Source organism: Ambystoma mexicanum, chromosome 1p (genome assembly GCF_040938575.1).
Source record: "Ambystoma mexicanum isolate Mex_15411 chromosome 1p, UKY_AmexF1_1, whole genome shotgun sequence".
Taxonomy (NCBI): Eukaryota; Metazoa; Chordata; class Amphibia; order Caudata; family Ambystomatidae; genus Ambystoma; species Ambystoma mexicanum.
In genome coordinates this window covers 1198373148-1198396784 of record NC_090921.1, presented here as the reverse complement: position 1 = coordinate 1198396784, position 23637 = coordinate 1198373148, and the positions used below count along the sequence as shown (strand labels likewise).

Genomic DNA, 23637 nt, shown 5'->3' with positions numbered 1-23637 from the left:
TTCATAGGCCATTAGTACATGATTACATATCAGTGGGTCACCCCAGTGAGTAATACAATGGCACGTGAGACGACATTACTGCAAAGCCACCATCCACTGGCCGGTTATGTATAGCATGGGGCCAGCCTTATGAAAAACAAATATCTTAGCTGTGAACGAGAGATGCAACGTAATGTAATCCCAGATGAATATTTGATTTATGAAGCACATTTACAGTAGTCCACTTTCAACATGCTCACCTCGGTGGAAAAAAGAATACACAAACATTGGTTGAACACTGATGGAGTGTTTTAAAAACCAGCTCACTAGGTTGCTTCCTTTTTCCAATTCGAATGTCAGGCCATCTACACTGCCAATGTTCAGGCTATAAAGCATGCACTTTGGTATTTAAGATTAGACACAGGACAAAATGTCACTCTGTGCTGGGTGCCACTTTGGAGATGCCATCCAGGGCCTACATTGCATTAAAGTAGATCATGTAACATGTTCGGTATTGTGAAAACATGTGCATGGGCAGAGGTGTTTGTGTTGAGTGCCATAGTGTGGGGAGGGTAGAGCTCTGCAGTTCTTTTTTTGTAAGCATATCAATGACAGAGAATATACCTCACATCATGTACACCTATCCTTTACAAACACCTCACCACACCCTAACCCACTACACCCACGCACCACACGCGTATACACACACACACTGCGCAAATCACCTACACACAAACACACCAGCAAATCTACACGTTAGCCACTAAACAATTAGATATACCATGAAAAACACACAAACATACACCCAAATCACACTCTTTCTCACTTAAACACACACACACACACTCACAAAAGTACCCTACTTCCCATACACATATACAGACACATACACCACACACATACACGCACACATGCAAGCACATTTTCACCAAACTGGAAACAATATGGCGGATATCAGCGTCTCCTCACGTTAATGTCTGGCCACCTATTATACCTAATGAATCGAAGATGATGTTGCTTTGTATGCACAGTGTATAACCCTACAGGAAACACTGATATCTACTGCGATTCTAATACTCAACAATTTATCTCACATGTCATTTATTGAATACAAATCCATTAAAAAAAACTACTTTCAGTTACAACAACCTCCCAAACAACCATCAGCCTAGTGTCCTTTACACTTATACGATTATAATATAACAAAGTGCTACAGTGCCTTGTAAACATAAAGTGTATACAGTGCATTACAGGTATTTAAAACATTTACATTCATTACATACATATACATTGCATATTTGCCTAAAAAAACTGAATACAATACTAAATTGAGAACTTCACAATAAGTACATTTTCTCTACAATGTCCTGCATCTTATATTGTCCAACTGTCACCATGCACAATGTCTGTGCACAAAAGGCGTGAGTCAGGCAGAAACGTGTACATGCAGGGCAAAGAGAATAGGCAGAGTCCTGTGTAAAATAACAGGCTTCAAAATATAGTGACCGTTGGACAAAATCAATTGCAGGACGTTGTAAAGAAAATGTACGAATGGTGAAGTTCTATATTTAGTATTGTATTCAGTTTTTTAGGCAAATTTGCAAAGTACATTTATGTACTGTGGGTAAAAAGCAGGTGGGTATATTTATTTATGTATTTCATTTGTATAGCGCGCATACAACCCATGGGCATTGAGGCGCTGTTACACGTACATAATTTGATCAAGATTTCGCAAAACAATACCAAGGTTAACACAGGTAAATATTAAAACAGGTACACATTAACCAGTTGCACATTATCATAACGTGAAGTGAAGTGTAACAGGGTTAGTTTCCTGGTGGGTAAGAGAAGAGGACAGGGGGCGTTTTCCGTTAGGAAGAGAGTTGTTTTAAAATAGATTTTTATCAAAACAATAAATGTGAGGTGAATTGTTGTTGAATTAGAACGCCAACAGATACAAGTGTTCCCTGTAGGGTTATAAGCTGCACATACAAACCCACATCAACTTACATTTATTAGGTCACACATTGGCACCACACACAAGCCTAACATAAACACACACAGCAGACATTTTGGACACGCATGGCTAGGTTACCAGTCATTTGGTCGAAAACCAAATGATCGAATGCCGTTTTTTTTTTTTTTTACCAACCAAAACGAAAAATATATATAAATAAATAAATAAAAAAATTCGACCTTTTTTTTCGACCAATTGGTATTCGACCAAATGGTCATTCGATCTTTTATTTTCGACCAAATGACTGGACACCGCATGACTATCAATGGCCATTGTTTTTATCTGTCTAATCTCTGTGGATGACTTTTCTCACAACAATGTAACCCGTCAAAGTGGATGGGATGCTGCTGCAGACAGGCTCCTGGTCCACATCCACTATAGCAGATGGGTATATCAATGTGGGTGGCTTGCATGGTTATTGTCCAGAGCCAGTCCTTAAAGTGAGACATTTCACTTGTATGCTTCACTAGTGTTGAGTATTTGCTCACCTCATTTCTTCATCATGTTTAGGTCCTGAAAACATCATAAACCAGGAAGGTCAGACTGTCACTTTTAAGTGCAATGTGAAAGGCAAAAATGTGAGTTCCGTCCTCTTCTCCTCCATCTTGACAAATGGCCTGAGGAGCAACATCACATGCCCTGGACAACTCACAGTGTTTCTAGATGCCAGGATACAAGCAGAGTGCCATGCTGAAAAGGACGGAATCCCCCAAGCTACCTGGACCATACAGAAGGTGACCAAGAGTGATAATGGTTCCCAAGTGATTTGCAGTGCTCCTGGGCTGCCTAACGCCAAAACAGTTCTTACTGTAGAAGGTAAGCCTACCCCTCCCGATTGAGTAACACGCTTTTTGCTAAGTATGCCAACTTTGAAGACACTTGTTTTTTTTTCATTTAACTAATCATTCTGCAACATTTGTCATGCTGTTGTGTCGAGGTCAACTGAGAGGGAAAGAGGCGATACCAGGGTTGCACATGTTCATCAATTGCCTTTTTGTATCACCTGTTTTGATCCTTCACCTACAAAAAAAAAAGAAAATTCAAAATGTCCACCAAAAAAACGAATCCCTTACCCAGTAGGGAAGTGGGGCATGATGTGGGGCCCTTTTTGAGAAGGAAGCAGTCTGTCTGCCTTCGCAGGTCCCTCTTTTTTCACTTGTGGGTGATCCTGAAACCTTTTCTGGACAAATGTATAGAAACGTTTGAACCTTCATGGGACCTCAACTAGTTCTGGTTAAACTTTCTTTAAAGTGTCTTGTGAGATTTTTGAATCACTTAACATTGATTCAAACTCTCGACTCAAACCTCAGGATTTGCTATGCTGTCGCGCCACGGCTTGAATTGGTTCCATGTGTTCAAATCGCTGCAAAAATGGCAGTGGACACAAAATATTGCGGCAAAAAGTTTGTGGTTTTGCCGCCGCAATCCATGTAAAGGATGCGGGGGACACCCCTGAAATCCCCAGACCCATTTAAGGGGAACAGGGGACACCCCCACAACCTCTGCCCCCCTTAAATGGTGTAGTTTAACACATGTCTCACACTTGGAGCCATTTGCGTAAGTTATCACACGTACTGCACATGGGATAACTGTGACGAATAGCACATGTATTGCATTTTGAAGATATTTGTGTATGTTAGCACATTTACTGCTCTCAGAAGAACTGCACAGGTTAGCTCTTATTTGACAATTGTAGGCAATTGCATTGCATTGCCATTAAAAGAACCTTGGTATGTCTAGCTCTTGTTTTTATCTGAATAACTGTGAAGGCTTGCAACTGGGTTGCACCTAGTAGTCTTTCGGTGGGTTAGCAACGGTAATGCACTTAAAAGGAATTTGGGTAGGTTGACAAACACAATGAACATGAAGAATTGTGATGACTAAGGGCCTCATTACACAGACGGCGGTAAGGGTTTACCGGTACCGGTAAGGGCACCGGTACCGGTAAACCCTTACCGCCTTACTACGAAGCCCCTTTGTGGGTAGGTACTTTAACGCCTGCTGTTTAGCAGGCGTTAAAAACCAACCCGCAAAGGGACCCGGGTGCTAATTACGGTACCGCAATTTGCGGCACCGTAATTAGCGCCTTCCCCATTCCCATAGAGCCCTATGGGGCAAAAATGGGAATGGGGAAGGGCAATGGGGGAAGGGGGAATTACTGCCCCGCCAACCTTGGAATAGGGCGGTAATTCCCCTTTCCACCAAGGCGGTGCCGGTATTTTACCGGCATGAACCAAGGTGCTAATAGCACCTTGGTCCTCCGCCGTCCGTGTAATGAGGCCCTAACACTTGTACAGCTCTTGAAGAATTGGGAAGGTCAGCACATGCACTGCATTTAGGAGGAATTGTGAAGATTTAGCACATGTATTACACTTGAAGAACTGCGAAGGCTTGCACTTCTTTTGCACTTAGAAGAACTGTATAAGTTAGACAGATTGGAGGGTGGGCAGTGTGTTTCATTTCGATGGATCTAGGAGTGGATAATTTGTGTTGCGCCTTATGATGTAGTCAGCCCATTATGCTTGAAGATATAGGTTGGTAACCCTTCCTTTGCACTTAAATATCCTTAAATTAGCCATTGGTATGCACATAGGTTATAGGCAGGTATGCTTGACATCGCACTTAGTCAATGCCTGTTGGTGGTGTTTAAAGAAATGGGAAAATATTTAGTAAGACTATAAAGGTAACCTGTCTATTGTGTTTAGAGAATCTTACTATCCTAGACCATATGCTTAGAAGATATAGTACAGCAGCCAGTCCATTGCACTTAGAAGACTTGAGCATAGCCTGCCCATAGTGCCTAGAAGAGTCTACAAAAGTAGTTCTTTTTTTCCCACAGGCGATCTGAGTCACAACAACAACTGGGATTGCTTACATGACTCTGGGCAGCCCACCTAATTCCTTATCTTGGCTAAAATGCACACATGCATTCTAAAGCTCTTTGATAATTTCCCATGGTCTGGACTCCGGTCCCCGAGGGTGTTCACACCACAAGTGTGTTGAGACAATGGTAATGGTAAAATGCACTGTATAAATGACGACTACAATTACAATTACTACCATGCTGAGTAAGAAGCATAATCTCAAAGCGTCTGCAGGTGCCTCAGCAGCAGCCACCTCTGCAAACTCCATCCATACTATGAAAGGCCAGTAGCATCCAGAACTAAAGCCTCCCCCTGCAGGGCAAAAGGACACCCAGATGTCCTGGGAATTCTGCAACATTTCTGCAATGGCGTCGAGGGCAACAGAGAGGGAAAGGGATGATGCCAGGGTGGCACAATTTAAGAGCTATGTCCAGAAATTCCCATTTGTTTTCATCAGCTGTTTCGATCATTCCTCTAAAAAAAACAAGAAAAATACAACATAAAAAATACCCACCCCTGATTACTTGTTTTCTGAAAAGCACATACACCCCCATGACTAACTAGAGTGAGAAACACCTATGACCTATTTTCCGAGGGGCCAGAAAGAAACCCATGGTCTGGCTGAGCTCTTTAGTTAGGGATCCAAAAGACAGACCGGATCAAATGGTAAACATCACCTACATTTTATTTCAGGCAAGGGCCCACTTAGTCAGCTGAGTGTAGTAAACATGGAAACACACAAATGTAAAAATCATTTCTCAGAGACTGCACAAGTAGCTCAGTCCAGAACACACGATCCACACATTCAGCCCAGTGAATTCAAAGTTGGAAATATGCACATATATTTGTTTTTCTCAGAGATCACACAATAAAATTAACCCAGAATACCTGCATGCTACATTGACAGGGAACAGCACAAAGAGCTTAGTGAAATAAAAGGTGGAAAAGTACACATACATATGGCACTGAACAAGAAGCCCAGCCCAAAACACCTGAATGTTACTGGTGAGGAACCACACATTTAGCTCAGTGGAGTAAACAGGCAACATGCACGTTCAATTGTCTTGCTGAAAGACCACAAAAGAATTGCAGCCCCATAACACCTGCATTATATTTCAGGCAGCAAAACACACATTCAGCCCCAGCAAAGTTAGGGGGAAGAACGATGCACAACATTGTTTTCTTCTGAGAGACAACAGACAATATGCAGGCTAGACCACCTGCATTTATTTAGGCAGAACATTGTACATTGAACCCAGCAATTAAAGGGGAAACATGCACACACATTTTTTTCTGAAGTATTATTTAAGTATAGGCAAGACGAATAAACTGCAAACGGAAACAAAATGCTGAAAAGCTCCTGACAAAAAATTACATTTTAATATCATATATTACAAGAAACAAATCACAGTTACTGTGAGAAATACCCTGCTTAGAGCCTTTGTAAAATGTAAAGAGAACCGTTACATGAATTTAAACACATTAAAATAAAATAAATAAAAATAATGCTGTTGCACTTTCTGTTTTATAGTATCAGTTATTTTACAAAGAAACACAAAACTGCTGAATGAGAGCGCAGCAACACGCTTTCTGAGTTAACCAAGCACTAGGATCGTTTTTCAATCTTTCTAAATTAAGCCAAAATAAAAGTATTTCCCGAAATGAAAATAATTCAACTACACAAATGAATTACACTTCTTGCAGAGGATGTATGGTGAAAGAAAGGATGATTATGGATTAATCGAAATCTCCAGAAATGGAAGGCTTTCTCTGCTGTCTCTGCAAAGTAAGTGATCTAGGCGGGAAGTGCAGGGCCTATAATATCATTGCTTGTAATCTCCAGTATCCCAGAATTCGATACTATTGCCATAGACTTTGGAAGTCGTTTGAACAAACTGTGAATCAATTCAAACTCTATTATTCCTAAAGGTTTGAAGTTAGTTTCAAATTGACATGAATCAGTAGCTTCTAATCATAGGCTGTTTTTATGAATTTCTTCACTTTCTCCAGGAGATCACAGGCCTACAAGAAGTTTGAAGCTCTGTAAAATGGCCACTTCACTTCCTGGTCCTTTGTGGGTTTTGTCAGGCTGTGAGAGGGGTGACAGAGGAGGCTCACCATTGAAAGGTGTTCGGATTTGGTACATTCTGCATTTTTGCTTTACATTAGGAAAATGTATGATGAACTATCCTGTCAGCATGTCTTTCACAAAGGAAATTCAAGAAAAAATAACAAAGTTCCTTCACCAACTTTCATATTATGTGTGTGGGTATGAGTGTGCGAGAGGATGTGTGTGCCTTCATCTCTTATCTGGGTGTTCTTTGATATTTTGCCTCACAATAACTGGTTCCTCAGTTTTAAAGTTCTGTTACAGTTTTTAGTTACTGCAGGTTGCGATAAGAACGCAAATGGCTCGCCAATCAGCATCCGCGCCCTAGAGAGTGAGTGAAATTATGGCAGAGGTGGAGGAGGTATGTTTCTCCTGTAGGAGAATTAAGATTTCTGCATGATGGAGGAGGCGGAGGGTGGGAAGTTGTCTTTTTCCTTGGCCCTTCCTCAAGGACATAGGCCATGCATCATCATGGTGGGGACAGCCTTACAGAAAGTGGAAGGAAGGAACAGGAAGCAGTGCCATTGTGGGAAGTTCACTTGAGCATGGAGGGAGGAGAGAAAGACCTTGTGGTGGTGGAGAAAGGAGGGATGTAAAATGGATAGTTCAGTAATGACCTTACATGATCTACTAATACATGTTCTGTTTTGCTCTTACTTCTCTCCACCTCATGCACGTTCTTCTTTTTATGTTTAATGGAAATATTGGAATTCTAAGAAAAAGAGTTTATTGAGATTTACTTTCACACTGAATGTGCGAAGCATATTAATCTGTTGTAACTAGTCCTGGATACAAATTGATTCCTATAATGGTTTAAAGGGAGTTTTAGAATTCTAGAAGAAAGAGTTATCTAAGATTCGTTTTTATCAATGAATGCTCATGCACCGCAAGTGTATTTGTCAAAACTAAACCTTTGAAAATGTGCTAGGTGTCAAAACACATGTTGGCAAGATTCCTTGGCAAACTGTCTCATGATTAAAGAAGTACAAACACATGTATGTGGGGGGCAAGTTGTATTATTTTTGTAATATCAATAAAGAGCACACCGTTTGGATGAAATTAGAATAAACTCATTTTACATGATAAGACTGACTATCCTTTGTATATATAATCAGGTTGGTGTGCAATTGTACACATACAACGCTATACAAACTTCATCCAAATGATGTTGCAAATGCTGCATCAATTGCATATGTGCTATGCTTTCAAAGTGTGCCCTCCTTTGGTTATTTGTTGCAAGACCTCCTTCCCTAACACAGGGTAACTAAAGATGACCACTTTCACCTTAAAACATGGATCCAAAAAGAAGCTAGCAGTTTCCTGATGTTACCTTTCGTTCCAACTACCCATGGCTTACCACACAATGGCATAAGCACGTTCCTCATCAATTGTGGTACCTTGTCATCACCTACCAAATCACAGGCCTTTGCCATGATGGAGAGGCCTAATTCAAGCAGGTATACCAAAGAGAAAAAAAACCTCATTGAGTGATGCACTGTGATGACTAATACTCTGTGTAGCCTCCTCAATAGCTTCCATCACAGAGCAGATATTGGTATTAAGGAAACACCATCTCTCCTGCGTGTTTGACAATAGTCTGAGGTGGCATTGCACTGCTCCCACAGCTTCCCCAGCAAGTGCAAAGTGGAGTTCTAATGAGTGGACATACAGGTCTTCAGGTTATGTTTGAGCAAACCGTGGCACACCTATAATTGGTGTATGATATTTTTCACTTGGTTTGCCCAACTGACATGTCAGCTTAAACTCTGTGTCAATGCGACCTTTCCATTACCGACTGACAGTTGTCAGGAATATGTGTGACGACCAGGTATGGAACATGTGCAAAGCAGTGGATGGGTATAGTATTGCAATTCTTAATGCAACATTGTTGTCTGCCATGACAAAGCATTACTGCAAATCAAAAGGATTTAGCTATGCTGCCTCTACCTCACCCACCTTCTCCCATGTATGAACTCCCCTGTGGCTCCTGACCTGAAATTTCTGCATGCAAAATGTTGCCTGGTCTTGAACCAGCATGTGCGGTGCCCTTGCATTATTCAATGAACCCTCTTGTTTGGTAGTGGACAGAAAGGCTACCTGATGTGCAGTGATGGCCATATAGCCAATGATCTGATCCTTGGTCCACACGTCTATAGGAAGATGTATTTGTGGATACTCGTACTGCAGTAGTACCAATCCCACTGTGGCCATAACAACATTGTATAATCCAGGTACTGCCTTGCACGTTTATTGGGAGCCAGTATAAGAAATGCAATGCAGGGGCTAAGAAGGAGCTTAACACCCTCCTCTTCAAGGTGTGTCTCCTCCCTGACATTTAGGTCCATACAGCCTCAACTCCCCGCCTTACCTGAGACTGGACGATATGCTCAGCCATGTTTCCTCCCCTGGTTTCTTGTAGATCATTTGCTGCCAAGTTGCCCACCCTCTCCCCCGCTGTTAGCTCCCCACCCCTTGTGTTCTGCTTCCCATGCTGTGTACTTGCCCCTGTGACTTGAAAAACACATGTTGCTTCCAATGCTAGGTCTGGGCCTAATAAAAACCCTAATAATAATAATAGTAATAATAACAACAAATAATACTAATAATGAGCCAATGATGTCTGGCTGCATGATTTCAGACAAATTAAGCATTTACCTCCAATATTGGCGTACAACCTGAAGTCACACATTGAATTCTGGCAGTGTCGACTTAATCCTTCAGAAGGTGATACATTTAGTTCCTTCAAATTCATCCTTATCTTTCCTATCCACTGTGTAATTCAATGCCTAGTCGTCTCTGCATGGTGACAATCGCCTAAACTTCAGAAAATCTCTCAAAACCTGGCTGTCTACTAGATCGCAACAGACAAACCTGCATGACACCCTCTAGAGGCCACTCTGGAGAGAATGTTCAACCTCTATCTTTGCCGGGGGGTTGGCCATAAGACTCATCAGAACCAAACAGATAAACCAGCATGGTCCTGCAACTCCCAAGGGATGCACCACTTAGATTTTAACAATATAAAAGCCATCACAAATCTGGACACAAAGACTAGTCAGAGCACCACCCTCACAAACAGGATGAAATAGAGGGTGAGCACTTCGGGTCAGCCTCACTGACATGTGCAATATGCCTGTGCCCAACATTTAAATAAAAAACACCTTGGGGATCGGAGTCTGGATCAGTCTCCCAAGCTTTCTTTTCCCATTGTACATGAGACACTGACATCTCCCCGCAGTCATTATAAAATGGAACCAAGAACCGTAACAACTCCTCATCCAGAAGGATAATAACTATTCCCCTTCACTCTAACCCTACAATTCGAATAGAACTACTCAGGAGCTCCAAAGCACCTGCCACTTCCCAACCTTTCAATCTACTAGCACCTTTAAACTGCAAACAAGGACTATAACATACAGAGGATGTATGTCTGTTAGCACCATCCCAACCACAGGAACCCTGGGGAGCAGCTCTGAGCTCATCACACAGATTGTACAGGTTTAGCTCTACCACATACTATGCTCTGCCAGGGGATCTCCCAATGTCTAAGTGCTGTCTTTCTAGATTTAACACATACCCAAGTATAAATGCCAACCACCACATTAAGCCATACCAACACTGATGACTCTGATGCTTCCAGCACACACTCATCAGCCCAACATGCCTAGTACCTGCCTCTTCCTTGTGTATGTATGTATTATATTTGTAATGTGCAATAACATCTCGCCACCAAAGTGGCATCAAGGCGCAGTATGATTAAAGACATACAGCATGCAGAGAAATACTAGGCTACACTGAAACCTTATCTGGGGAAAAGCAGTGTTTTCAGGGATTTGCAAAATATCAAATAGTCTTCTAAAAAGTCGATAAATTGGTGGCAGACCATTTCACAACTTTACAAAGGAATGTGGGAGCCACTCTACTGAGAACGAAAATGGGTCAAATGCCCTTTTCTATTGAATTTCTTGCACTCAGGAGGGTCTACAACCATATTGGAGCTCACTGCACCTTTCACAGAGGAGAAACATCTATTTACATATCAGTCTTGGTCCCAACCGCAAGGGGAGTTCAGCAGGGAAATGCTATTTAAATCTCCTCTGAACAAGATAACCATCAACAACCCGAGACGTGTGTTTCGGCCTAGTTGGGCCTCATCTCATCAGTGAGGTGAAGCTGAGCCTCTCTAAGACACATTGAGCAAGGGGTCCACTTCTGGATTACCCTGGGTTACATTCCACAACTTTGCCATCTGAACAGAGAAGGCCTGTCCGCTCCACTTCTGAAGTTTACATTTACAAAATATCAGGAGCCCGGCGAAGGCTGATCTCAGAATATGGTTGGGTAAACAGTCCTTGATAAGAAAGTCAATGCCTAACAATAATATACTTTGTGGATGAGACCTTCAATTCATTGTGCTTTATCACCGGGAGCCAGTGTAACTTAAGCAATGCCTATGAGAGATGCTGGGACTGTTTTAACTGAAAGATGATCCTAGCTCCTGCATTCTGAATGAGCTGCAGTTTTGTTTAAAAAAAAGTTCAGAAGGCCCAAATAGACAGAACTACAATAGTCCCACCGACACACGCATATTCATAATTTGCACCTTTGCAGGACAGGTAAAGTAATCTAAACATCTTTTCAGAATGTTGAACTAAAAGAAACTGATACTGATGAGTTTTTTAATCTGAGTGGACAGGGACATATCTGACTCGAAGAAGATGCCAAACTTACATATTGAGTAGAGGGTCTGGACAGGGTCCAAGTGAAACCAGTTAATAGACATCTTGCCCAATGTCTTTGTTGTTAATAGGGACATCTGATGACCCTGAGGCAGCAGATGAGATTGATCCTACTTTATTGGAGCAAATGTGTATGTCTTGTAAGGAAGGTATGATATCAAATAGTAAGACATACTCGAGTGATCACAGTTCAACAGTGTTTATTGAATTACAATTGGGTTTGAAAAACAGCTATCTAATCATAAATCTAAAGATGGGAGCAAACTATGACCATAAAATAATAATAACACAGTCCTAGTAGAGTCTGTCAAAATAAAAGGGCCCATACTAATAAACCTAATGCCAATCCTTACTTCTAAATACAAATAGTCTGGGAAACCATGTTAAGTAATAGAAAAGTGTTCAAGAAATTATATGTAAGCATATTCAAGCCATTGGCTTCCCTTGCCCACATTTTCAGCACGGGATAAGGCGGCACACTCAAGCTTCGCACACTCTCTAGCGTCTCTAGCACAAGGATGCAGTTCAAAACCTCAACATCAGGCCTTCTGTGTCAAAATCTCTTTGCCATTCAAAGTCTCTTATTTCAGAGGGCCTGATGCAATGCGAGAAACATTAAAGTTCCTTTCTTCTTAGGATTTCACATAAACAACTTCTCGGGTGATTAACTGTTCACCCCGTGTCCCCCTCCGCCACGCACAGACCCACTTGAACACAAAACCTCCAATTGGTTTCCCTCCACTGGACATGGATCTAATGTATCTATTTTTCCAAACTTTCTCTACTTCATCAAAGTCGAACACTTTCGGCTGTGTGCAGGATTTTACTCGAGCAGTCGCAGGACCACTTTGATTCACAATTACTCGTTCTCTTCTTGATATCAAATTTTTCTCACTTTCACTTTTGCCACTCCTTAGCTGGATACCTTACAGAGACCTTTGATGCAGCACCCACGTGGTGCCAGACCACTCTGTCAAAGATGTTGTATCTTGCTTTTAAAGTTCAATCACTCACAAGCAGTTCAATTCACTTGCGTCTCTTATCACACACGTTTTAACAATGTTTGTTCCAGCACTCGCCATACAATGTTGCTGCTCGTAACCTTGTCTTCAACAAAGACCAGTCTTGTATCAGTCTCCCCAACTCACTGGCTGTGTTGATTTAACTGACGCTGCTTTGTGCTTGGAGCCAAGGACGTTACCCCAGCGGATAGTGCTTCTCCCTGCCTTGATTATTGATGCGGGAGGGCCCCGGGCAACTCTGACACACAATGAAGGATTCTTCAGCCTGGTTTCCTTGTCTTAATCTTACTATTCTCGAGGTTTCAGGAAACTAATGGCTCCTTGTTGAAAAGGTTATGGGAACTTCCCTCTTTGCGATCCCCTTCTGGTTGGCCGTCTTGCTTCTTTCGTCAGCTGCCATTATTCTGTTATTCTGTTTTCTCCCATAGAAAGTGTTTGTGTTGTAAAATTGGTGGGAGCTAGAGTTCCAAAATATCCTACTTTGTAGGATGGGGTAAAGGTGGTATAGGGAAGGGGATACCGTGTCTCATCATCTGGTGTCACACTCCCCAAAGACCCCTCACTCAGTTGATCCTCCCGCACTGGTCCACCCCCAGGAACTGGATCCAAAAGCGATGCCCGGGTCCCTGCCCCTAGATAACAGATCCCCAGGGGCTAGTGGGTGAGATGACTTCCGGTTTCTCACAGTCTGCCTTCTGAGTACGTAAGCGATGGCTTTTGGAATCTATCATGGTTTTATCAAGTACCTTGCAACCTTTGCATTTTTCCGAGTCTGAGAAGAATCAGTTGGGCGTAGTCGGCATACATGAAGAAGTCTAATCCTTCCCTGGGAATTAGGTCAGCCAGAGGACTCATTTATAAATTAAATGAAAGAGGATAAAATGAAGATCCTGGTGGGACTCCCAAAGAAAAGGGTCTCTGAGTGGAGATAAAAGGCGGCAGAGACAACAACTGTACCCGGTTTGTAAGGAAAGATTCCAGCCATCTCCAAGTACTGTCGCTAATACCCAACTTGGACAGCCTTTCCCACAGGATTTTGTCATCTATAGTGTCGAAAGCTGCAAACAAATCCAGTTATACCAAGGCAGCAGGCTTTCCAGTGTCAATGCAACATCTAAGATTGTCCAGTGCTGCCACCAGCACAGATTCAGTATTGTGGCCAGGTCGAAACAGGGCCTGCACATCGTCCAGTCAACCTGAGGTATACGCAAGATGTTGCAGCTGAGAAGTAACCTCTGCTTCCATTAACTTACTAATATATGGAAGTTGGAAGATTGAATGGTACTTTCAGGGATCACAAGGGTCTGCTGTGGCTTTCTTCAAGAGGACGGTCATTACGGTGCACTTAATGCAATTAGGAACTATCCCGGAGGAACATTAGCTTTTATGATCTGACAAATATATGCCAGAGTGGAAACACAGAGCTCTTTCATGAGCCAAGCAGGACAGGGGTCAAGAGGTCATGCTGCTACATGTTTCTTGAACATACCTTTTAACAGGGAGTCTTCTATTATAGATGTGAGGAGTCAAACATGTTATATAAACGCAAAACTTCCCGTGCTTCACCAAAAAATCTTTCTTTAGCCTCTTCTCTAGCTGGAGGTTTCAGCTGCTCCATTATTTTCCTATTTTTACCCAAAATGCCAGGACTAGCTCTTTGCATCGTTTGTGGCAGGGTAGGATGTGCTTCTTGAAGACTTCAGTTGAACGTATATCAGCCAACACACCTAAGAGCTTCTTGGTAGTATTGGGCCTGGATAGTTTCCGCTCAGTATAGTATGTTTGTTTTGCCCTTTTAAGCTACTTTTTTTAAAATAAATATAAAGTTGCTTCATACACGTGTGCATAAGACTCTTACTTTCTGCTTCCTCCAAACTTTTTCTGCCTGTCTAACCAGATCTTTTTTAGCACAGAGATTATCCTTGAACCAAGGGATGCTAGTGGTCTGTGTGGGGTGAATAATTGTCTTTTAACCTGGGGTGAACTGGTTTAGCACATTAGGCTTTTATTAAAATCATCTAAAACAGTAGTGGGGTTTACCACATTGGGAATTTTCCCACCCAGGAACTATGCTAGAGAGGAAGGTCTCATGAGAATTAGTAGGTGTGAGGTTAGACCATTTGTGCGTGGACTGCACCAGGTTGGACGTGTTAACACTGGCCAAGGTCTGATTCAAATTAATCTTGAAAGGGATTGGTCTGACCAGTTCTGGCAGATTATTAAAAATACAGTCCAAAATGTGCCCCTGTAGGTGGGTGGGCGGTGTAACATGAAAACAAATGAATGTACCTTTACTAGTGAACAATGCTCAAGGCAATTGTCTGTGGACCGATACAGGAGTGTAGGCTGGTCCACAAGTTTAATAAGAGGATTGGTCTGCTTAGTGGCAGATCCAAGCAAGGGGTCAAACTGTACAAACTGCTCACTGTGTTAAATAATACAAAGATTAGAAAGCAATGATTTATTTGCTAATACAAACAAACATATAGTGCATACAATTTAAGAAAATACTGGAAAATGCAACATACATATGCAAAAACAATAACAATTCACAATGACATCAAATAACAAAAGAGAGGTGTAATATATACAACAAAGTGAACATAGACTACTGTATAATTAGTATACAGATAGATCTCAATAGTTGTGTCCTTATTATATGACAATGTACATGCTAATATGAATGCATGGGCATTATGTAATAAATCCAAAGTAAAAATAGATGCAAGGGGGGCTGTAAAGTCGCCCACATTTCAAAAAGGGTCCTAATTTGTGGATAATTGCCTATTTATGTTTCGTATTCCTTCTAAATATAACAATAAATGTTCCAGGGTCATAGGGAAAACAAGATATCTTTTAAGCCAACGTGGCAGAAACTGAATGTACAGAGTCTGGTACAACAGGGAACCATTAAAAACAGGTGTTCCCAATTTGTATCACGTTACGGCGGATTTGCATGAAATTGAGTCCGCCTTCATCAGGGCTCCGTGGGGGCGACCCTGCCGGTGCTGTATATCCCAAGTTCTCGGTTTTCATTCACTAAGAGGCCAGTGGCTGAGCATGGGGGTTCCTCAGGCTTGGTCCTGCTGAAAAATTGCGGACCGGACAGTGGTGGGTGTGATCTACACGATGATTCTGCTGGTCGGGTTATGTGTTAAGCTAGTCGAGGTTAGAGTGTTTGCATCTGGTTTGTCCAACCACAAGTTATTATCTTCAAACACCATCAAATGTGAGAAGAGAGGAACAAGGTGACCTACCACGTTGTCCAATTCAGATACAAAATGAGGAGATCAGAGTCCATCTTACATGTAATACATCAACGTTTTGAGCAATAAAGATCGTTTTTTTCCTTCAACTTTAGTTTATTCTTGTAAATAATGGCCAACCTGATTCGGAATGACAGCTGAGAAGATAACGGGGCACATATCATTTAAAGCTGAGTTTGAGAAATCTGCCAAATAGGTCTGAGTAATGCCCAGAAATTCAAAATGGTGGTCAAAATTTTAGTAGTGAATACAAGCACTATTTGTCACAGTGGAGCCAGTATTTAAGATATGTCCTTTAATAGTATAGCCCGCTTAGACATGTCATAGTCAAAAAGCATCCTACTGGCCTGGCCTAGACAGGCTCATAAGGAGGGTGGCTGGAGAGAGTTCCTGGTGGCCTGGCTATTATAAAATTCCTTAACTGGTGGGGTTCCATAAAGATTCCAGGATTTTGCGGGAGGCGGAAGGATTTGCATAAGCTGGAGGGACCAGGAGAGAGGCAAGTGAGACTGGCTGGACTGAAGGCCCTCATTGGATCACATATATCTCCATGCTCCTCAACATGCATCTAGCATGGGAGATCTTCTGTAAATGACCCAGTAAAAGCAGGGAGAGCCTGTGCAGGTACAGACACATTAGGAGGGTGAGCTTTGACAACAATCTGTTGTCCCCAAGTACTGATCATAACAGAGTTCGATAACTCAAAATGAATATAGGCAAAGTTCCCTGTGATTCCGCTTTACAGAAAGCACCAGAGGTTGGTGCATTTGGAAAACTTAAATAGTCCATTGCTAACTTCAAACATTGGGCCAGTACCGTGTACCGTGTGTGTTCAGGATGCGGAAACGGAACCGTCCATCCCGTGCCAAACCAAATGCCCTCAGAATAAATGGTGAGTGCAAAGCGCACAGCATAGTGTGGCAGCACGCCAGGCATCAACAGTCACAAACAGGCGGGCACGGGTTTATGTGCCTACAGGCACCCTTTTATATCGCTGCATAGAAGTGGCATCATCATCCACCACCTTTTTTGTTTTTGTAAAACCACATGACACATGGCCACCACACATTTCAGAAATGTGCTTTACAAGACTACTTTACATATATATCACATTACCATTATTCACCAAATTGGCTATTTAATGAGACAGAATTATCTGTCAAAAAAAATATCAAGCAACCTTTTTCCTCAAGCACAATATCTACATGCAATCCGCATCTTTAGTATCAAAGTTCCATCTAGTGGCCGTTTCTCTAATGCAAATAAAGGTTTTATGTTTGTAATAAAATGTTATTTCACTAACCCAAATTACATTCTACGTACAATAGCCTAACAAATATCTTTAAATGGGGGGATACCCGTATGAACCCCAGTTGACTCTTCTACAATTTACCACACCCATTTATATATATATATTTGTTTTACTTTACTCTAATTATGTTTGTTAATTAATACAACTAATTCTACATTCCTCCCTGCAATTCGATAGTCAAACCTCTATTTGATTGTTTACCCTCTTTTTTAAAGAAATGCGTTAAAATTACACCATTTATTAATCAGTGGTAAACATGGAAGATCATTGGTGCGGGATCCAAAAAGGGTCGGGTTGGGGGTGGTGTTTGAGGGGTCGGGCGCTTCCCAAGGAGGCAGGGTTTAGGGGAACAGAGCTGGCAGTTGCCCTCCGATCAAAGGAAATTTCCAAAATAATAGTTTCAAATTGCGCTATTTCTTTCATGCTGCTTCGTTTCCAAACTATATATCAATTCCGCTTTAAACCCCTTCCATGGCTCTGGCAGTTACTTCACTATGCGGATAATAGATTTCACACAGTGTTGCTGAGTAAGTATTCTTTAAAATGCACAATTTGCATCCAATTTTATTTTTTTAAAAACCTCCCCCTTGGGTACTATTCAAACAGAGTGATTTCTGTTCGCCATAAAGAACGTTTTCTTTTCCTTGAACCACTCCCGGCACAGCTCCTGCAGCTCTCCTCTGAAAGCAGTTGGGTGGCTTCATCGTGTGGACATGGACCAGATGATGTATTTATTTATGCAATGTTTGTCGGATACCTGTATAAATATACAGGTATCCGATCAGTGTTTGTCGGTTACAGGTGTTAGGGAGAATTCTCATTTATGGCTAATTTCCCTCACCTAGTGAGTCCCCCAGCAGCTTTGCTGGACTTCTGGAGTTTATTTTCTTCACTTGGAAAGAGTGTGAGCTTTTCCCCCACTCTTACCCATGTTTTGCCATGTGTCTTTTACCTGTTTTTGTGATTGGGAACTCTGGAGTACACCACTTCAGTAGTCCCCTTCTTTTGTGTGTTACACAGCACCTTCAGTGCATTGACACAGGGTTGGATTTTAGACTTCACACTGACTCCATTTCTGGGGCTGACTGCAGTCCCCCAGAAAAAGGTAAAGTTGCCATTAACTTTACTTAGTCATTTAACCACAGATCCAGTACACCCCAGTTTACATGGAGTACTGGAAACGGTTACTCCGTATCCCTTTTTATCAGTACCTCCTAGAGCATTGTTTCGCTCTTTTAACAGTTAGACTTGGCTGGTGGACGTGGTATCTACCGTAAACTTTCTACCGCCATTGTATTAGATAAACGTGGTATTGTTTTAGGCTATTATATTAGCCTCGAACTTAAACCCGCTTGACCAAATACTTTTTCTTTTGGCTCCGGTCGGGTTGATTTGCCATTTCTTTTTGTTAAAGTACTTCTTGTGTTTTACTTTGCGCAGCAAACCAGGTTTACCTTCTTTGTTCACCGTCTTTTGGTGGGCTTCTGCTCAAAAGCCCTCCTCCAGGCGCCTGGGTGTCTAGGTGGGCTGAATGTGAGGGAGGGGTGTAGTCACCCCATGCACAGGGTATCCTAGGAAACCCAAGACGCACTTTGCCATGATTGGCTGAGGTGGTTGTCCGGGCCGGACAGCACCCCTGCTGCGTGATTGACAGCCAGGCTGTGTGAATGGGGGATTTTTGCATAAATGGCAGGTCTCTTGGGCTAGAAGTCAGAGTCGCCACTGGAACTACAAGGAACCGAAGAGAAGCGGAAAGGAAGACGGCTGCTGCAACGACCCCGTCCAGGTGAAGCTATCTACCCTTCGACGACCAGAGAAGATCTAGTCTGGAGTCTTCTTCCCTTGAGCTTGGTGGGGATAACCAGCTCATCTTCCACAGCCAGACGATCCTCTTCTTGGTTGAAATCACTGCACACTGCTGTAGTGGTCCGGATAGCCATCCGAAGAGCCTCTCCTGTTTTTAAAGAGCACACCTTTCATTCATCGTCGCTGCTGCCGGCTTCATCGCTGCGTGGTGCAGACCCCTCCAGACATCCCCATTCACACCGAAGCTCCAGAACCGTGGGTCTGCAGGAAACCAACAGGAACAACTGCCAGGCACCAGCTTCTCCATTGAATAAGGTACTGTGTTCTGCTTAAGGAATTAGTTTGAATCCTTTTCTTCATCTCCAAGGCTTGCCCTTGTCTTCCCTCCTTCTTATAACTTTTGCTTTTTCTGTTGACAATATCTAAGTACCCCTGGCAACGTTGAATCTCGAACTGTCCGACTGTGTGATCCTCGACAACAGGAACCCGGTTCCACTTGACACTGGCTCCGGCCTATTGACTCTTGAATTTCCGTCAAATAGTGTTCTCTGATTCTGTCTGCCTTGACAAAAGTATTGCTGTCAAACACAATGTTTGAGGAAGGTGTGTCAACACTCTCCCCCGAACCACAGAAGCCGAATGAAGTCGACCCTCCACCCGTGGTTGGCACAGATACCTGATATATATAAACACAGGATACCACGTGGCAGTCAATGGGTCGAAGAGGGTTAAGAAGAGGTCGTGGACATGGAAGGGAGTGTAAGGAAAACTGGATAAAGGGTTAGGAAACACCTAAGTTGGACAGGACGGGGGACGTAATTGGGACAAAACCCTACACTGCCTCATATCTGATAGGGTACCATAGAACCTAACACAACTCAGGTCACCAATAATGTCCCCTTAATACAGGCCACTACTGCACCTTCCTAGTGTCCATGCACCTCATAGTACCCCTTTGATACAAGTACCAGTACTAATACAATTACATGGACTACACATATGCAAGCACAAATGAAACAAACTCATGGGAGAGTATCCCAACATGAAGAACATAACACATGGCCCTATGGGCAAGCATTAGCACATTTACACACATAAAACATGTAGGACCAAGTGGTCTGGGTATCAACACCTAACATAGGACTGTGTATCCGAGAGCCCACACGGGGTGAATAGTTAACAGCCCTAACACTCAAATGCAGGCTGTACTTCTTGACAGGTTTTAGTGCGTTTTCACAATACAGACACCAAGTGTTCACTTCAAAACCATTGCTAGTGACAATTAAAGAGTTCCGTTCTGCCCATATGCAATGCCCGATGAAAGCAAACGAAAAGGAAAAACCCAACCAGCACTTATCTGAAGCTCGCAAGCCTTCCCAGACGTATGATGATGCCGCCATACTCGTAGCGTGGGTCAGTCCTCCGCTGCCTCGCGTTCCCCGTGCCAGTTTTCAGGAAGGAATACAGAGCGGAATGGAAACCGCGCGTGTCCTCGGTGCACTGCTATTTCCCTGTTCCATGTGCCTGCTTGGAACTGCAGGCGTGCGTGACTCCTATCGATCCTCTGGCATGGCTTTGCCTCAAACACCAAAATAAGCCACACCTGCTGTGCACCGTTGGGCCCTTGATAAGCTGTTACTATACTAATTACAGACAGCTGGCTCAACGTGCGCACGACAAGAACCACACAATACCCAGAGGCTGCTGGGAAAGGTCGTTTTCTAGTCATTATCATGTTTTTAAGCGTTCTGAAGACCCTGACACCTCTTCCGCCTCCACCACCCCAAATTCCTGACAATTGCCTACGATTTTTGCCGCCAAATCTCTCTGGTTAACCCAGGTGTTAAGTGTGTTTTTGCCCCAGTAACAATTCTTGCCGCGGATACACGTTTCTTTAGTAAGACTGAACTGTCAAAAAGTGATCGCAAGTGTATTCCCGGTAACGTCTTTTGTTTCGCAACACCGGTCCGTTAAAACACAGGATACTTACCTTGAGTTAGAGTGTATTGGTTGGTTGTAGTATATTTTACGTGTGGTTTTAAATTAATAGAAGTGTTGTGTTTATAACAAATGGTTTAAAAATAAATGTGCTTATATTTTTCTACCTGAAACCTTGAGTCAGTGTTTGCTTGAGTCACAGTAATTGTGGTCCCTTTGTGTAATCTCTGCTACTGCTCATATACTCTTGAGATAAGCCTGGCTGCTCCGCTACTGCTACCACTTTAACATAGTAGTACAGGCTTGTACCAAAGGTAAAACTTGTATTGCCACCTGTAGTCTTAATTGTGTGTAGTGGTCCCTAAGGGCACTGCACAGGATTTGGCCTAACAACAGGTATCCGTCAAACTTTGCATACATAAATATATAATTTGATCCATGTATCCATAAAACACTGCAAAAATAAATTAATAAACCGGGTTGTGGCTGAGGACCGTGATCTGGCTGAGGACTGTAACTTCCTCTTGTGACCCCTTGCTCGAGGTCACCAGTGGAAGTTACAGTTTGCTCACGGGCGCTTTCTTTTTTTGACCCCCCCCTCCCTCCAGCACTGACTCTGGCCAGATCCCGAGATCCGGCTACACATCTAGATCTGGCAAGAGCCGGCCAATCACCAGCACTGCTATTAATGATTCCTTATTTGTCCCATCAACGTGATCACTGGTCACTAATAAAACTCATTACAGACTTAAATGAAGGAGGTATCTGCCATGAACACAAGATGAACATGTGATATCATTGTTATTTTAAAACTTGAAATAAAGGGACATAATTGGATAGTGCATAGACTTGAATGGGTACCTGGTAATAATCCTGATGTCCAAGGTTCCTATAAATCACACAGTACTAACTGATCAGGATTGCTTCGGATAAAAAAGCCAATTATATCTGTGGCATAAACTCTATCTGCACTGTGTAACTTTATTCACAACATGTATTTATTTTTAGAAATATATCTACTTGGAATCAAACAATAATATACACACATCACAATATTCCATCACACATAGGATTGAACAGAATTTGATTCATTTAAGCTAGTTATCATTTTTTTTTCTCTTCCTTAAATCATCTTTTCCATTCAATGTATATTTTCTGAACTGTGGATTGAGGACTGGTTGCCAATTCGTTTAGGCATTGTTATGAAGATGTCGATACAGCATATTTCGGCTTCTCTTAGCTACTTGTGATGTGCTCATTCTATAAGTGTTTTGGCCTTCATCAGGACAGTACAGTTGGAACATCTCCCTTAAATGCATTCCTGTGTAAAACACATATAACACTAAATGCCTGTGCTTTTTTTGTTTGTTTGAGGGCCTTATTAAAACTGCTGAATTAAGTTAATGTTTTAGGGTGCATATTAACTAGATGCTAAACCTTTTTTGTTTTTAAAGTACTCTGAACTTGCATACTGTATTTTTTTTACCAGCTTGGTAAGATATAGGTTTACATAAACCAGTTGGGTCTGTTAACCCTTATTTGATGTGGCACTACCCCATGCTCCTCTTTCTATTTGTGCTCCCTGGTTTGCCCTGACTAATACTTATTTCTAGAGGGTTCCATTTTGTTTGCTGACTGGAATTCCGCTGAAGTACTTTACTTCAACGGAATTCTGCCAACAAAACTCCCCAGCCTCCTCTTTACCTAGACCTATATCCCTTCTCCAAACCCCACTTCAACTCTTTCACTCTTTTACCCTCCCCCATATATTTCAATACGTTATTTTGGTGGAATTCCATTGAAGAAAAGTAATTCTGCAGAATTCCTGTTGGAAAATGGATGGGAGACCATTCTAGAGATGCCAATGATAGCAACATTTAATTTATCGGTGGTGACTGAATTCAGTTTTGTTTTATTTTGTATGTGCTTTGCGAATCCAAGGAAAACTATTATATTATCCCTTTTAAAAATCTTAGGTCATACCCAGGGAGACTTAATTAATCATTTATAATGCACTTTCTACCTGAGACCAATCTCTGAGCGCAGGACTGGGATTCAAACCTGCAGTGTCTTGCTTCCAAGAAGAATGTCTTGCCCCTGAGCTATCCTCCCACCCTTATACCTAGCTATTATTATCTTGTGATCCACACAATACTGAAACATGTTGGGCAATGAAACATTTTGCAAGGAGTGCCTAGACTGGAGATGTCTTCAACCCTTGCATCTCTAGATGTTTAAGACTATGGCTCCCATGATCCCTCACCATTGATTATGCTGGCTATGTCTGATGGAGTTGTAGTCCAACATATCTGGAAAGCCATTTGGTGCAGATTGGATTATCATAGAGCAATGCAAATTGAAAACCGGAATCATGTTATTGAGTTGAGAGGGCTCAAAATGGGATTCATGAATTTGTTTGTCTAAATAGATGAGTATAATTGACAATGATTTGTATCATGGTTATTGTAAAAGCAAAAACAAAGAGGTGATGGCTGGAAGGTTTAGAATGAATCTTAACCACTGGCAATGCTCTGGGCAACCCTCCAGACCACCGTTCTTCGCCTGCCAAGCCATTACAGAAGGG

The 23637-nt window shown here is 42.2% G+C and overlaps 1 protein-coding gene across 1 annotated transcript in view; it reads left to right on the top strand.

The window, feature by feature from the left end:
- The window catches only part of LOC138451625 (uncharacterized), a 221763-nt gene that overhangs the window by 70293 nt on the left and 127833 nt on the right, over nucleotides 1-23637 (top strand). The window contains exon 2 of the mRNA XM_069604918.1: nucleotides 2507-2812. Coding sequence (XP_069461019.1) covers nucleotides 2507-2812 — 306 coding nt within the window. The remainder of the gene's footprint in view (nucleotides 1-2506; nucleotides 2813-23637) is intronic.